Source organism: Anomaloglossus baeobatrachus, chromosome 7 (genome assembly GCF_048569485.1).
Source record: "Anomaloglossus baeobatrachus isolate aAnoBae1 chromosome 7, aAnoBae1.hap1, whole genome shotgun sequence".
In the NCBI taxonomy this organism is placed as follows: Eukaryota; Metazoa; Chordata; class Amphibia; order Anura; family Aromobatidae; genus Anomaloglossus; species Anomaloglossus baeobatrachus.
The window spans coordinates 295,812,601-295,827,446 of record NC_134359.1 but is presented as its reverse complement, the minus strand read 5'-3'; the positions used below and the strand labels follow the sequence as shown (position 1 = coordinate 295,827,446).

The 14,846-nt window shown below is 51.2% G+C and overlaps 1 protein-coding gene across 3 annotated transcripts; it reads left to right on the top strand.

Moving 5' to 3' along the window:
- The first annotated feature begins 446 nt into the window (after positions 1-446).
- ATXN2L (ataxin 2 like) lies at positions 447-12,199 on the top strand. 3 transcript variants are annotated; one of them, XM_075318476.1, is made up of 23 exons: positions 447-752; positions 2,214-2,247; positions 3,495-3,551; positions 4,663-4,734; positions 4,818-4,968; positions 5,141-5,265; positions 5,977-6,068; positions 6,146-6,346; positions 6,429-6,604; positions 6,746-6,847; positions 6,935-7,096; positions 8,327-8,413; positions 8,500-8,564; positions 8,703-8,965; positions 9,149-9,218; positions 9,347-9,493; positions 9,582-9,651; positions 9,753-9,928; positions 10,013-10,142; positions 10,222-10,334; positions 10,419-10,628; positions 10,709-10,904; positions 11,608-12,199. In XM_075318476.1, the coding sequence occupies exons 1-23, from the start codon at positions 595-597 to the stop codon at positions 11,655-11,657; spliced, it is 2,907 nt and encodes a 968-aa protein (XP_075174591.1). In that variant the 5' UTR covers positions 447-594; the 3' UTR covers positions 11,658-12,199. The 3 variants fall into 3 exon arrangements, with proteins under 3 accessions (XP_075174591.1, XP_075174589.1, XP_075174592.1); XM_075318474.1 differs by having other exon boundaries at positions 8,703-8,980; XM_075318477.1 differs by lacking the exon at positions 447-752 and adding an exon at positions 929-1,105 and having other exon boundaries at positions 8,703-8,980.
- The last annotated feature ends 2,647 nt before the right edge of the window (positions 12,200-14,846 follow it).

Below are 14,846 nucleotides of genomic sequence, written 5' to 3'. Positions count from 1 at the left end.
CTCCAGAGGTGACGCGAGGAGGCCGCGGCCGCCATTCTACCCAGCCCCTGCCCCCCTCACTATCTATAGGAGGGGCCGTGACGCGCCCTCAGTCACGTCCCACTGCCCCGAGTCCCGGCACCACCTCAATATTTGGTTTCGTGACGTAAATTCTAGCGCAGGATGCCGCCATTTTGAGGCCCCGCCCCCTCCTTCCCCTCCTCTTCCAGTGTAAGAGAGGCCGCCAGGTAGGCAGCCGTAAGCCCGCCCACATCCACAGACGACGATTGCTATTGGCCGAGTCTTTTTCCTCTCCCGCCGCCCTATTGGTTGCTTCCACAGCGTTAGCTCCGCCCTTCCTCTTCTTGCCGCGCGCTCAGAAAGGCGCCGCATTCAGTTGGTCAGAACGGGTCAGCTGCCGCCGAGCTGATTGGTTGCCCCCGTAGCGCCGCCTCTCCCACAGTCGGGCTGCTGCTATTCGTCGCCGGGAGTCCACGCACTAGTCGGTGGAGGCGGCGGTTGGAGCGTGTGAGAGGCGAGCCTCCGTTCTCCCGGCAGGCCCTCCTCCTCTTCCTCATTTTCTCCCGGCCAGTGACGGCGCTCGTATTACGTACTATGCTGAAGCAGCAGCCGACGTCTCAGGCCACCCGCAAACCTGCCACCACAGCAGCGGCCATGGCTGTCTCCACGCCAGGAAGCGGCTCTCCCGGGAGCCCCAACGGCAACCTCCCCCCGGCCGGGAGCCGGAGCCAAGAGAGGCCGGGAGCGGGCAGGTAAGAGACACCATTGCCGGTAACGGAAAGCCTGCGGATGATTGACGCGCGGCGCGGCCAATAGCGCGGGAGAAGGGGCGTGTCTGTGATTCCCGGCGTCACGTGGTGTGAGCTGAGGCTCAGCGCTTCCCCGTTACCGGCTGTGCGCATGCGCCACCATCCTCGGGCCTTTAAATTCTCGTCTCCCGGTCCCTGCCCCGATCTCATCTCTGCCCGCTGCCCCCGGGGCGTCCATCCAGCGGCGGAGGGCGAGGCTGCGGCCTGCAGCGGGGGACAGTGACCTGTGCAGACCTCCCTATGTGGAGGCATTCGCTGCCGGTGTTCTCCGCACCCAGAGTGGACTCACATTACCGGTATTTGGCGCTTATTGTCCCCGGGAGCATGAGAACCGGGGGAGGGGGGTCAAAGTACCCTGCCCTCCCCTCCGAGGGCCTCAGCCCGGCCTCATCAGAAGGGGGAGGGGTATGCATTTATGTGTATCTTGTTTAACCCTTCTCCTGCCGGGCGTTATTCTCTCGTTTCATGGATCTGAGCCTAGTAACAGATTTGGTCGCTGGTTCATGCAATTTATTTATTTTTTGCAAGAATCTCTCGCAACTTATTGTGCAGTAAATTGGGTAAAAATGATTCTGCTGTTTAGTCCCCCGCCCTCCAGGGATGCCGTGCTGCCATGGAGGGGGTTCACTTGGCTCGGGCCCGCCGGTCACAGACTATCTACAGCTCAGAGGCAGGATGACGTTGTCCTGAAAGCCAGGAGTAGTGAATTTTTTTTCCAACCTGCAGTGTAAAGCATGGCGGTGCTCGCTCTAGTCTTCTGTATCGATTAGGGAACAGCTGATGTGTAACTGGACATCAATTCCTGAGATCCTCCATACTTTACACTGCGGGGTGGATCTGCTCCCTCTGCACTCCATATATTCTGGGGCTGCCGGTAGTGGGGAGCGGTCAGACCCCTGTGTAATATACCGGCATACTGTCACCTCCAGACTGGCACTGGGGCGGTCTCACATTATTGCCCCTACACCTGTATAGTCTTCACTGGACCCCTGAAGTGATCAGACCGTCCACAGTTTACTTTGCTTGCAGGTCAGGACATAGGTCATTAGTGCACATGATCTTGAGGGATCTGTTCACCGACGTCCTGGCCTGCAAGCAAATCGCCACCACCGTCCAATACCAACAAAGACGGTGAATGGCCCGGGTGTTGGGGGGGGGGCGCTCCAGTTCATAGACAATGATTATCATAAAATCCCATCCATCCGGCATCATGCACCCTGTGTGATGGCTCCGGATAACGCTGGCCTCTACACTCCCCTCGGGTGGTCATCATCTATAACTATTGGGAGGGTTTTCAGGGTTCCCATATAGCAGAGCTGACTCTGCACCCCTCTCCCCCATTCTTATATATTTTTATATTTATTTTTCCAGTATGCTGTTACTGACTGATGTTCTCTGTTGCAGGGGTCGGAGCATAGTGAAAGGTCTTCAACCTCCGGTAAGTCACAATGAAACAATCGCAGCCGCTCAAGTCATTGTTTGTTTTTAGTTTATTATATACTGTGTGTGTGTATATAATATATAATAATATTTATTTATATAGCGCTACTAATGCCACAGCGCTTTACATACAATGGCAATGCTGTCCCCATGGCGCTAGAGAAACTCCTTGAAAATGTTGTCCTTTGTGGGATTTGAACCCAGGGCCCCAGTGCTGCAAGACTGCAGTGCTAACCACTGAGCCTGTATGTGTGTATGTATATATGTATGTATGTATGTATGTGTGTGTGTGTGTGTATATATATATATATATATTAGCCAAAAATTATTCTTTGTACATTCACACGAGGCATACACTAAATCTCGCTGCCCTTTGTGTGAATGGGACAAATCTTCACGGCGCGAGCAGCACCCTATGTAAGAGTGGATCGATATGGCCGACCCATTATTATTTATATAATTTTTTTTCTTGCACTCATCGGTGTGATTGGAGAAGAATGGTGCACATTGTATTGGCGTGTGTTTTTTTTTTTTTTTTTTTTTTTTTTTTACACTCCAAATCAGTCTTGAGGGGAAAAAAAACCCTTGCCCCGCACCATTAAATAACATTGGTCCGATTTGCTGTCCATTGTTTATATTTTTTTTAAACTGATGGCATTCTGACTGACAGTAGTCGTGTGACCGAGCCCTTCAGCCGTCCGCGGGCGCGCAAGTCATAGAAAGTAGAATAAAATGACATCATGATCTCTGCAATCCAATGTCTTACTCCAGAGAAAGCTGCGTTTTCCTTATATCTAAATGAGCTGTGACGATCTCTGGGCCGGACATAGAGAATCTGCCTTTAGAGTTGATATTAAACAAAAGGAGATGTTTTCAGTGTGAGACATGTAATGACTGACAGTCTGTTCTGATCTACATGTCTCTCACTGGTAATTCCCCCCCCCCCCCTTCTATTATTTAATATCCTCTCTGGAGGCGGAGTGTGAGATCTATATTCAGTTTGACTCATTTACATATAAGGAAAACGGATTCCTCTGGAAGAAGACATCGGATATCAAGATGAAATTTTATTCCGCTTCGTATGGCCTGCGTGCCCATATAGACGGCTCAAGAGGCTTCATCCTAGTCACATGCCCTTTAATGTGTGCAGGGGCGCCCCCTGGTGTGTAGATGCTGCCCTAATACTGGGTATGTGGTTCTGTCCTCGGGTTATGACTAATCGGGGTGTCCGTTATTTCTCCGCAGGTCTTCGAAGGCATTTATAATAATTCCAGGATGCTGCATTTTTTAACTGCTGTAGTGGTAAGTAATGGGGGAGGGCTACATGGGTAGATTGTGCGGTCATCAGCTGACAGGCGCGGTCTGCTTCACCAGTGCTGACGCCAAGTAATGGGGGCTATAGGGGTAGATTGTGAGGTCATCAGCCGTCAGGCGCGGTCTGCTTCACCAGTGCTGACGCCAAGTAATGGGGGTTAAAGGGGTAGATTGTGAGGTCGTCAGACGCTGGCGGGCTGCATCACCAGTGCTGATGCCATGTAATGGGGGTCTACAGGGATTGATTGTGGGATCATCATCCGACAGGCGCAGGCGGTCTGCTTCACCAGCGCTGATGCTAAGTAATGGCACAGACACTAAAGGTAAAAATGCACACGGCTGTACTTCGCCATTCTGTGCAGGCCGGTGTGTGTATAATGTGGTGATGCTGCTGAACGTCCAAATATAGATAACAAGATACTGATGTGTTTGGGTATGCTTGGCCGAGTATTACGGGTGCTTGGCCGAGTATTACGGGTGCTTGGCCGAGTATTACGGGTGCTTGGCCGAGTATTACGGGTGCTTGGCCGAGTATTACGGGTGCTTGGCCGAGTATTACGGGTGCTTGGCCGAGTATTACGGGTGCTTGGCCGAGTATTACGGGTGCTTGGCCGAGTATTACGGGTGCTTGGCCGACTATTACGGGTGCTTGGCCGACTATTACGGGTGCTTGGCCGACTATTACGGGTGCTTGGCCGACTATTACGGGTGCTTGGCCGACTGTTGTGGTGGTCGTCGGGTGCGTTCGGTGCTCGGGTGTGTTTGGTGCTCGGCCGAGTATCACAGGAGCCAGGGTGCGCTCGGTGGGTGTTTGGATGTGTCCTTCATGAAGGATTTTACACAAAGCACCCCCTCCCCTCAGTGAATGGTGGAGCCGGCCCCCCGGGGAGAGCTGCTTGCAGTGTCTGAATGTCTCTCTGGGGGGTCAGATAAAGTTGTCTAGATGTTGTGTAAACTAAAAAAGCAAACACACCCTTTTTCTCCCTGGCTGTTCTTGTGCCTGATCATTGCCTTCCCATCGGAGCGTCCGCCCTGCTCTGCCCGAGTATCCAGCAGTTCAGTGCAGTCTCATCGTTACAAAATGCATTTTCTTCTTAAGGGCTCCACTTGTGACGTGAAGGTGAAGAACGGGACCACGTACCAGGGCATCTTCAAGACCTTGAGCTCTAAGGTGAGAGGAGCGGACCCCTCTGGCTGTGTACCGGCAGCCGCCTGCCCGCTCGCACCATCTACATAACCCTTCTTCCCCCGCAGTTTGAGCTGGCAATCGATGCTGTGCACAAGAAGGGAAGCGACCAGGTCCCGGGGCCGAAGCGTGAGGAGATCGTGGACACCATGATCTTCAAGCACTCGGATGTGATGCTCGTCCACTTCCACAACGTGGATTTCAGCTACGCCACGAAAGGTAAGATGGAGCCGCGTGTCCTGAGCTGGAGGACGCTCGCAGGCATGTAGACCCTAGTAAGCAGGAGGGGGCTTCTTACCTCGGTGAAGCTGCTTTGTTCCTTCATATTTTTAGTGTCTTCAGTTCAGTGGTTTCCAGAAATTGACTTTCTTCCCTTTGTCGTCCGTTGCAGATAAGTTCACGGATTCGGCCATCGCCATGAACTCCAAAGTTAACGGGGAACACAAAGACAAGGTGCTGATGCGCTGGGACGGAGGAGAAAGCAACAGCGACGACTATGACCTGGACTCTGATATGGTAAGTGCTCTGTAAGGTGTGATAACCCATGGGGGCCCCGATTGTCAGAGCTTGTGTGCGGGGGCGGGCTTTGACTCACGGGGCCCCCCCATGGGTTGTTAGTGCGCGGTGGCCCTTGACTCGCGGCCCCCCATGGGTTGTGCGTGCGGGGTGGCCCTTGACTCGCGGCCCCCCATGGGTTGTGCGTGCGGGGTGGCCCTTGACTCGCGGCCCCCCTTGGGTTGTGCGTGCGGGGTGGCCCTTGACTCGCGGCCCCCCATGGGTTGTGCGTGCGGGGTGGCCCTTGACTCGCGGCCCCCATGGGTTGTGCGTGCGGGGTGGCCCTTGACTGACGGCCCCCATGGGTTGTGCGTGCGGGGTGGCCCTTGACTGACGGCCCCCATGGGTTGTGCGTGCGGGGTGGCCCTTGACTGACGGCCCCCATGGGTTGTGCGTGCGGGGTGGCCCTTGACTGACGGCCCCCATGGGTTGTGCGTGCGGGGTGGCCCTTGACTCGTGGCCCCCCATGGGTTGTGCGTGCGGGGTGGCCCTTGACTCGTGGCCCCCCATGGGTTGTGCGTGCGGGGTGGCCCTTGACTCACGGTCCCTATGGGTTGTACGTGCGCGGTGGCCCTTGACTGACGGCCCCCATGGGTTGTTCTCTGCAGCAGAGTGTTTGAGGAGACCCATCAGATTCAGTGAATCTCACCCCCGTTCCTTCCTCTCTCGCAGTCCAATGGTTGGGATCCCAACGAAATGTTCAAGTTCAATGAGGACAACTACGGGGTGAAGACCACGTACGACAGCAGCCTGTCCTCGTACACGTGAGTGTTGGTCCTTGGGCCGGTGGCTCCCGTCACACTCGTACCTTGGGTGTTACCTTCCCCCTCTCGTCTTACAGAGTCCCTCTAGAAAAAGACAATTCGGATGAGTTCCGGCAGCGGGAGGCTCGGGCGACCATCCTGGCCCGGGAGATCGAGTCCAGTCCGCTGTACAGAGCGCGGATCGCCATAGAGAATGATGAATGCCGGACAGAGGAGGAGAAGCACAGCGCGGTGCAGAGGCCCAGCTCCGACCGGGACAGCCCCAGCCTCAGCTCCAGGTACGTGGTCGTCCGCAGGATCTAAGCCGCGGCGGATCCGTTCTCCTTTTTATTAACCCTTTTTACTTTTTCCTCCTCCCAGGGATGGAAAGTACAATCCTTTGCCCCAGCGGGTCCGGGACGGGCCACGAGGAGCCCTCCGAACAAACTCCTCCAGAGGCGGTCGCTCCGGGATGGGCATGACTTCCCGCGCGCCCCCTCAGCATTATCCTGACACGAGCTCCAGCCCCGTCCCTGAGCAGCGCGGCATCAATGGAGGTAAGAGCGGAGCATGGGCGTGGTCCGGGGAGAAACGCACATGGCGCGTGCAAATCACCTGCCGCGAAAGCAAATATTGTGCAGCAACTACAGCGGCGTCCACGCGGGGGATAACGTTTACTGAATTGTCTTCTTCTGTAGGGCCTTCAAGGATGTCCCCCAAATCGCAGCGGCCCATCCGCTCCGCCAAGCCGCTGTCCTCTCCGTCCAGCCGCCCCATAGAGGTTTCTACGTCCCCATCAGGTTAACGTCTTATCAGCCGCTTGGGATCTTTATATTGTGTTTTTATGGCTCCTGATTGCTGACCACCACCCCCTCTCCTTTATCCAGGTTCCTCCCGTGTCTACACCCCCCTGTCCCCCAAATCCGCCTCCTCTGCTAGTTCCATGGATTCATCGTCTCAGTCTTCAACCCCGGATCCCCGACCTGCGGCGGAGGCCGGCGTCTCCGCTAAACCCGCGTCTCCGAAGAACGTCACCCCCAGCCTGGAAGGTGAGGAAAGCCCGCGTGAGCCGCCGGGGAGGTCTCCTCCATCGTGTGCGCGTGGCCAGAGAAGAAGGTGGTAGTGGACGGGCGGCCGTGGGCTGGCTTCCTACTGTATTTGTTGAGGGGTCACATCGTGTAGATAGTCTCTATGATTGTGTATTGTGCCGGGGCCGCGTCACCACCGACTGACATTCATGTTACACAATTATATATGTACATTATAACCAAATAAAGCTTGATAACGTTCCTTCTTCTAGCAAGTAACATCCACGGCTGCCGGGAAGATGTCACCGCAGCAAACACATGAGGGCATGACCCGGGGGGGGGCGACCCCTAGACTTTTTAGCTCTAGGATTGTCGTAGTTTTGTGATGAGCCTGAATGCATTGCACAAGGTGACACCGACTTTCCCGACACCGCACCCGGTGTCCAGTATTGCAGTACCAGCCGCAGCCTGTACACAGTGGTGGCGCTGTGTAGGGAAAGGAAACGTGCAAGATGGTTATAACCACATAGGAGGTGGGCTATGACAACGGGCGAGTGCCACCGGTGGCGTTTGTTTCTGTAGCCCCCTCTTTTGTGCCCGGCACCTGGATGGGGTCACCGCTCCATCTAGTAATGGCGCCATAGTAAGCTTCAGAGACCAGCGAGATGGACCTACACCTCCGAGAATACCGACTGCATTAGGTGTGTTTTTTTTTTTTTTTGTTTTTTTTTTCTTTCTTGACCGTTTCCTATATTGTCCAGAACGGCACGGCTTCTATCTTGTATGATGCATAATCGTCCAAAATGGGAATTGCTTATATCCAGAAAGCATAGATGACCGGATGTCGTCGTTTAACCTTTATTTATTTATTTTTTTTTTTTTTTTTGCCAGGCAGACGTTTTAAAGATAGAATTTCACAGTGTCTTTTATTTTTTTTTATTTTTTTTGTCTATTTTTTTCTATTTTAGCATTAATAATGCTAAAATAGAAAAAAAATTATCTTATATTAGACAAGAAAAATAATAAACTATTCTTGTCTGAAATTTTTTTTTTCTATTTTAGCATTAATAATAATAATGCTAAAATAGAAAAAATATTTTTCTTGTGTAATATAACTTTTTTTGTATTAGCATTTTTTTTTTCTTGTCTAATAATTTTTTTTCTATTATATATTAGACAAAAAAAAATAATAATATATATTATATTGTAGCATTATTATTTATTAATTTTTTATTTATTTATTGTCTACAGCTAAAGATGCTCAAGCGCCTGTGAAGGAGCCGAGCCGGACAATGGAGCTGAGCTCCCCGTGTGAGATTGCCAAGCCGCCGTGTAAAGGTCGGTGTCTGGACTGTGTGCGTCGTTGTCTCGGGCCGGTCGTGATGAATCGCAGCGTTTCCTTACCGCTCTGTTCCTCCCCGCAGTGCTGCAGACTGAGCAGAAGAGGAACCAGTTGGACGAACTGCGCAAATTCGGAGCTGAATTCCGGGTGAGTTATGGTCAGACGGGCGATGGGTGTCTGCGGATCGGGATCTGGTGTCGCTCCGGCCGCACACAATCGGCTCCCGCCATTTCTTCATTGTATTTTTTACTTTCATTTTCTAACGTTCCTCCTCTTCCTCTTCAGCTCCAGGCGACTCCTCCGTGTCCAGACGCCTCAATAGAACCTTTCCCCTCGAGACAAAGGGATCAGTTAGAAAGTAAAATGGCCCCACTGGATCCCGCTCACTCAGAGATCCCCGAATCGCGTGACCTGGGGCAGAAAATTCCCGAGTTGGTTGAAGAGACCAAGGAGGAGCGGATCTGCGAAAGCAACGAGCGCCAAGAGGAGACGGCCAGTCCCGCGAGCAAAGCGGACCCGGAGGAGAAGGAGGAGCAAGTGGTGTGCGAGTACGTATATAGGGGGTAAGGTCCGGGCGCAGGAGGTGAGAGGCGGCCGCCGGCTGCAGAGGAGGCTCACGTGTAGCCGCATGTCTGTGCATCTGCGCTCACTGCGGCGGCCACACAGGAAGACTTCATTCTCAGTATTTGAAGTCTCTTCTCTTTTAACCCCTTATGTTTTTTTTCTTTTAGCCAAGTGAAGAAATCCACTCTGAATCCTAACGCTAAGGAGTTTAATCCCGCCAAGTCCCTCCTGGCAGTGGTGAGTACATCCCATAATGGCACATGACCGGACCCATGTTCTAGTGTCTGGTGGGCTCTCCAGGGGTCTGCACTGCCTTCGGTGTTAACCCCTGATAACACGTCTAAACCTTCTTGTATTTCCTCCAGAACAAAGCGACCAGCACGCCCACGTCGCCCGGTCCTCGCAGCCATTCCTCCACCACCACTATCCCGATGCTGACGGCCGGCCAGAGCGGCATCTACAGCCCGTACATCTCCTACATCAACCCGCTGCACATGAGCCCGGCCGTGCAGGTGAGCGCTTGCTCCTTTGTAGTACTGCGTTCACACGCCGAGGCTCTGCAAGAATCGGAGTGATGGCTCTAGCGCTTTGTCTTCTCAGGCTCCTCAGATGTATCCGTACCAAGTGTCTAACTCCGTGCCGGGCCAGCAGGGGAAATTCAGAACAAAAGGTGAGCGCTCGTCTGCCTAGTGCACGGCGGCGATGCAGCGCGTGGGCGACGGTCATGTGTGGTCATCACTTGTCCTGACGTTCTGCCTTTCCCTTTCTCAGGTCCTTCCCAGCGCTCCGACCAGCCGAACTCTGCCAACCCCATCATGCAGGCGGCGGCTGCGGCCGGTCCCCCCCTGGTGGCTGCTACGCCGTATCCTTCCTACATCTCCTACAGCCCCCAGCAGTTCCCTGGACAGCCGACCATGATGCAGCCCATGGCTCATTACCCCTCGCAGGTGAGTGGGACCGCACGCAGCCTTGTATTGGAGCGTGGTGATGCTGCCGGGGGTCATTAATCTAATTTTTCCCTCCTTTCTCAGCCTGTATTTGCGCAGATGCTGCAGGGTAATCCTCGCATGATTGCGTCCGGAAATCATCCGCAAGCCTTAGTGTCTTCCTCCAACCCTCAGTATCAGCCCGCAGAGCAGCCCACGCCCCAGACACTATATGGTGAGTGTAAGGACGTGGAGGGTCTGGTGGCCGCCCGCTGTGACCGACACCTGTCTAATAATGCTGCTTGTCATTCCAGCAACCGTGCACCAGTCCTACTCGCACCACGCTCCTCAGCTGCACCCTCAGCCGGCCAGCACCCCCACCCAGAGCCAGCAGCAGTCCCAGCATGCCAACCCCAGCCCTGTGCAGGTGAGTCGTCGCACCGCCCCGGTGGACGTTGCGCGGTGGGTTTGGCTTGTTGACGTCGGGTCACGGTTTTCCTTTTCTCTCTAGCACCAGGCCGGCCAGCCTCCGCACCTCGGCAGCGCTCAGCCCCAGCAGAACATTTACCATACGGCGGCCTTGACTGCAACACCTCCCTCCCTGACTCCAGGACCCTCCACGCAGTCCCCGCAGAACAGCTACCCGCAGCAGGCCGTGTACGCCATCCATGCCCACCAGCAGCTGCAGCACGGCTACACAAACATGTCTCACGTCGCCCAGGTAATGCCGCAACGCTAACACAGAATGAAAGGGTTTGTCCAAAATGGGATCAGCCCTTTAAGTATATTTCTGTCCCCCAGGCACATTTACAGAGTGGAGTCACCGGAGCACCTCCCCACCCCGGAGCGCCTCACCCACCACATCCCGGTGCCCCCCACCCTACCCCCGTCATGCTCCTGCATCCCTCACAGACACACGGTGGCCCCCCACAAGCAGCAGTTTCACAGACCGGGGTATCCAACCCTTCTCCATATACCTATATACCACATCCCCAAGGTGAGTGAAGCGCGGTGACGGGAGGGGGTGAACGTTTCCCTACATCTTGGGGGTCTGGACAGTTCAGTCGTGGGGGGTGGGGTTCCGGTCTGTTTAGGATTGTGTGTCTGAATGGGTAATAGACGTCGCGTGGTCAGACCCTGCAGTTGCCATCCATTTGTCCCCATGACTTGTGGACACACAGGATGTTTTGACTGCAGGACCAGACTACATTGTAGTCTGTTACCGTGGAAACACATAGACCTTCATAGAAGCTGTATACATGTGTTGTGCCCTTATTTAAAAAAAAAAAAAAAAAAAAAATGCAGACTCTCTTCGGAGAGAAAGATGTAGGGAGGGGGAAAGAAAAAAATTATGGTGATGTGCTGATTTTTTTTTTTTTATATCTTGTATTTTATTTTCATATATTTTATCTATCTAATCTATCTTTTTTATTAATATTTATCTATTTTTATAGACTAAATAAATTTTTATATATATATATATATATATATATATATATATATATATATATATATATATATATATATATATATATATATATATATATATATATTTATTAGTATTATTAGTATTATTAGTATTATTATTATTATTAGTATTATTATTATTAGTATTATTATTATTATTATTATTATTATTATTATTATTATTATTATTATTATTATTATATATATTTTTTTTTTATTTTTTTTTCTTCCAGTTCAATCTCATCCGTCCCAGCAGCTTCCATTTCATCCTCCCGGTAATTGATCTTCCTGATCTGCGACTCCAAACTTCCACATGGTCGTCATAACCCTATAGCCAGTCCTGCCTCCGGGGTCCGGCACGGAGACCTCCTGACGCGACGAATCCGAGGACCCGCGGGGGTCTGCACCCAGGCCCTGAGACTAAAGGGGGGGGAAGACTGCAGCCACGTGGAGGGATCGCCCGCGGCGGTGGCGGCTGGAGGCAGTCTGTCCCCTTCTTGGCACCAGGAGATTACTTTTTTTTTTTTTGGTTTACTAATGGCAGCGGAGGGGGTGGTGGGTCGGCCCCTCTCTCTCTCTCTCTCTCTCTAGAGACTGGAAAAAAAGACAAGATTTTATTTTTTATTTATAACTGAAATTCGGGCAGTTTTGAGAATGGTCCACTTTCATCTCCCACCCTTTATCCTTCATCTCCCCAATTCCCCCCTTAACTTGAACGGAGTGATGGACTACTTTTACTTTTTATTGAATAAAATATTTAAAAAAAATCAAAAAACAACAAAAAAAATTTAAAAAGCCGTACAAAAAAAATTACAAAATACAAAAAACACCAAAAATAAAGTTTTTAAACTAAAACTCTTTGATCTGGTGGATTATTCCTGTAGGTAAGTGCGATGGAAAGGAGCTGACATCAGTGGGGTCTCCTGGGCCCCTGTACACATAGGAGCCGCCTGCCAGGACTAGAGGGCGACGGGGAGTAACCACTTACCTCATGGGCAGGGCATTGCAGCTTGGTTTCTCTTGGTCATAACCATGGATATCTGAGCTACTGCAATGCCCTGCACATGAGGTAAGAGACGGCTAATCAGGAGAACTATACTACATTTATAATTGAAGGTGTTTGCTATTATTATTACACCTATATATTTAGACAGGATCTTAGAAATGGGAATAACCCTTTTAATGTTGGGGGGAAAAAAGTGATGTAATTTTAAAGCCCTGTTATTAAAGAGCATGACCCTCGCTGATTATGGATGGGGTACTCTCTGTGATTGGCTGTTCAGATTTGTACAACCAATCAGAGATCATTGTTTTCGGCTAAATAAAATGCCCCAGACAGTGAGATCCAGCTATAATTTGCAGCAGCAGCACCATATCATAGGCTGGAGGGCAGCAAACACAGCGTAATCGCTCCAATCAGCGTGCTGGGGGGATGGTCTGACCTGGCGGTGACTGCGCTCCCCAGGCTTGTATTGGCCTGGAGAGCCTAACCCCAACATGTCTGCGCCGTGCCCCTGCTGGTACTTGTAGTACCACACTGCTGTATACCCATTTTTAGGTAAATGGGCCCCTGCGCGCTTCTGTGCTGCCCCCAGCCAATCTGCGATCTGTTCACTTTCCCATCTCCCACTGGCATCCGCTGTCCTCAGACATCCCCTTACCTGCTGCCACTGGGTCGTCTGAGGTGTTCATTGGTCTGATCGCATCTGCCTCCATCGCTGGGTCCTTGATGAGCCGTCCATCTTTCTGCCTGCTGCTGTGTCCTGTAATAAGCCGTCCGTATTTCTGCCTGCTTTTCCTCCTGCAATCGCTCGTCTGATTCTCCTGCTGCTCCTTCTGCGTTGCTTCCTGTGAAAAACCTAAAGAGTTAATAAACTTCTTGCACGTGGTTTTGAGTATTTAGAGGGGTGCGGGGTCAGTTTTGGGTATTTTCTCACCTCGGCCTCTCAATCACTTTAAATGTGATGTGGTACCGAAAAAAAAAAAAAATTGCAAATTTTGTTAGAAAAATAAGAAATTGCTGATGAGTATTGAATCCTTCTAATCTCCTAACAAAATTTTTTTTTTTCAAAAATTGCGCTGATGTAAAGTGACGTGGGAAATGTTCAGTGACTATTTTGTGTGACAGGACTATTGGATTTATAGGCATAAAATGGCAAAGTTGGAAAAATTCCGAAATTTTCACCCTACCCCCCCCCCCCCCACCCCACTCCCCACAAAAAAAATAGCCTAAAAGCCTACATTTACTACGATCATAAAGTACAATATGTAGCAAAAAAAAAAAGTGATAATCACTGGGCTCCATTGAAGCTCCAGAGTTATACCTGTGCAAGTTACACTGGTCAGAATTGCAAAAAAATAATGGCCTGGTCATTAGGGAGTTTTGGGGGCCGGGGTGAAGGGGTCCACTGCTCTGCAGTAGTGGCCACATCCCTGTAAGGCTGCTATCACGCTGTTTTTTTTTGTTTGTTTTTTTTAACATGCGTCCTAAATGGGTTTTTTTTAACGCAAAAACGGATCCAGTGCAAATGCGTTTTCATTTCAATGCATTTGCAATGGACTCGCGTCAACATGCGTTTGCGTGCGTTATAGTGAGGATCCAGCGACTTGCAGTTTTTTTTAAACATTTTTCAAAAATGCTACTTGTAGCGTTTTTGAGCTGCGTCCAAATACTGCAAATTGCTGGTCCTTATACTGCACGCAAACGCATGTGAACGCTGGCATGCTGATAGACAGGATCCTGCTTGCTCTACTGAGCATGCCCAGAAACCAGCCTGGGGTGATAAGTCTCTCTTTCCCCCTCCCTCTTTCCCCCTCCCTCTTTCCCCCTCCCTCTTTCCCCCTCCCTCTTTCCCCCTCCCTCTTTCCCCCTCCCTCTCTCCACCTCCCTCCCTCCCCCTCCCTCTCTCCCCCTCCCTCAGAGCTGCGGATACTCGTAACCAAGGTAAATATCGGGTAACAAAGCAAAGCGCTTCTTAGTTACCCGATGTTTACGTTGGTTTCGTGTGCAGGCAGCAGGTAGCCCAGCTTCTAGCAGCTGTGGATGCTCGTAACCAAGGTAAATATCGGGTATCCAAGCAAGTTACCCGATGTTTACCTTGGTTACGAGCCTCCGCAGATGTCGGCTCCCAGTCTATCACATTCAGTTCCACTGACTCCCGATCGCATGACTCCAATGCCCGCCCATAAACAAAGTGACAGGATCCTGCAAAATAACACATGCGGGTTTTTTTTGTTTTTTTTTTTTTTGCTGTAAAAGCAGGATCCGCTTTTACAGCAAAAAACGGTCATGGCGCATGTTAAAAAAATGTAGTGTGAAAGCAGCCTAAGGCTACTTTCACACTTGTGTTGTGCAGCATCTATTACAATGCGTTGCAAATAGTGTGCTAATAAAGGCAACGGATTCCTGTGAAAGAATGTTTTGCTTTTGTTTTAATGTTTGCCGGGAAAGGAGCGAGAATCTGAATCCTGC

Bases quoted from the DNA above. Each gene is read 5' to 3' on its own strand.
- ATXN2L (XM_075318474.1), top strand. From the start codon at position 595: ATGCTGAAGCAGCAGCCGACGTCTCAGGCCACCCGCAAACCTGCCACC. The intron at 8,565-8,702 runs GTGAGTTATGGT...CTTCCTCTTCAG, and splicing joins AATTCGGAGCTGAATTCCGG to CTCCAGGCGACTCCTCCGTG. The intron at 10,629-10,708 runs GTAATGCCGCAA...TCTGTCCCCCAG, and splicing joins ACATGTCTCACGTCGCCCAG to GCACATTTACAGAGTGGAGT.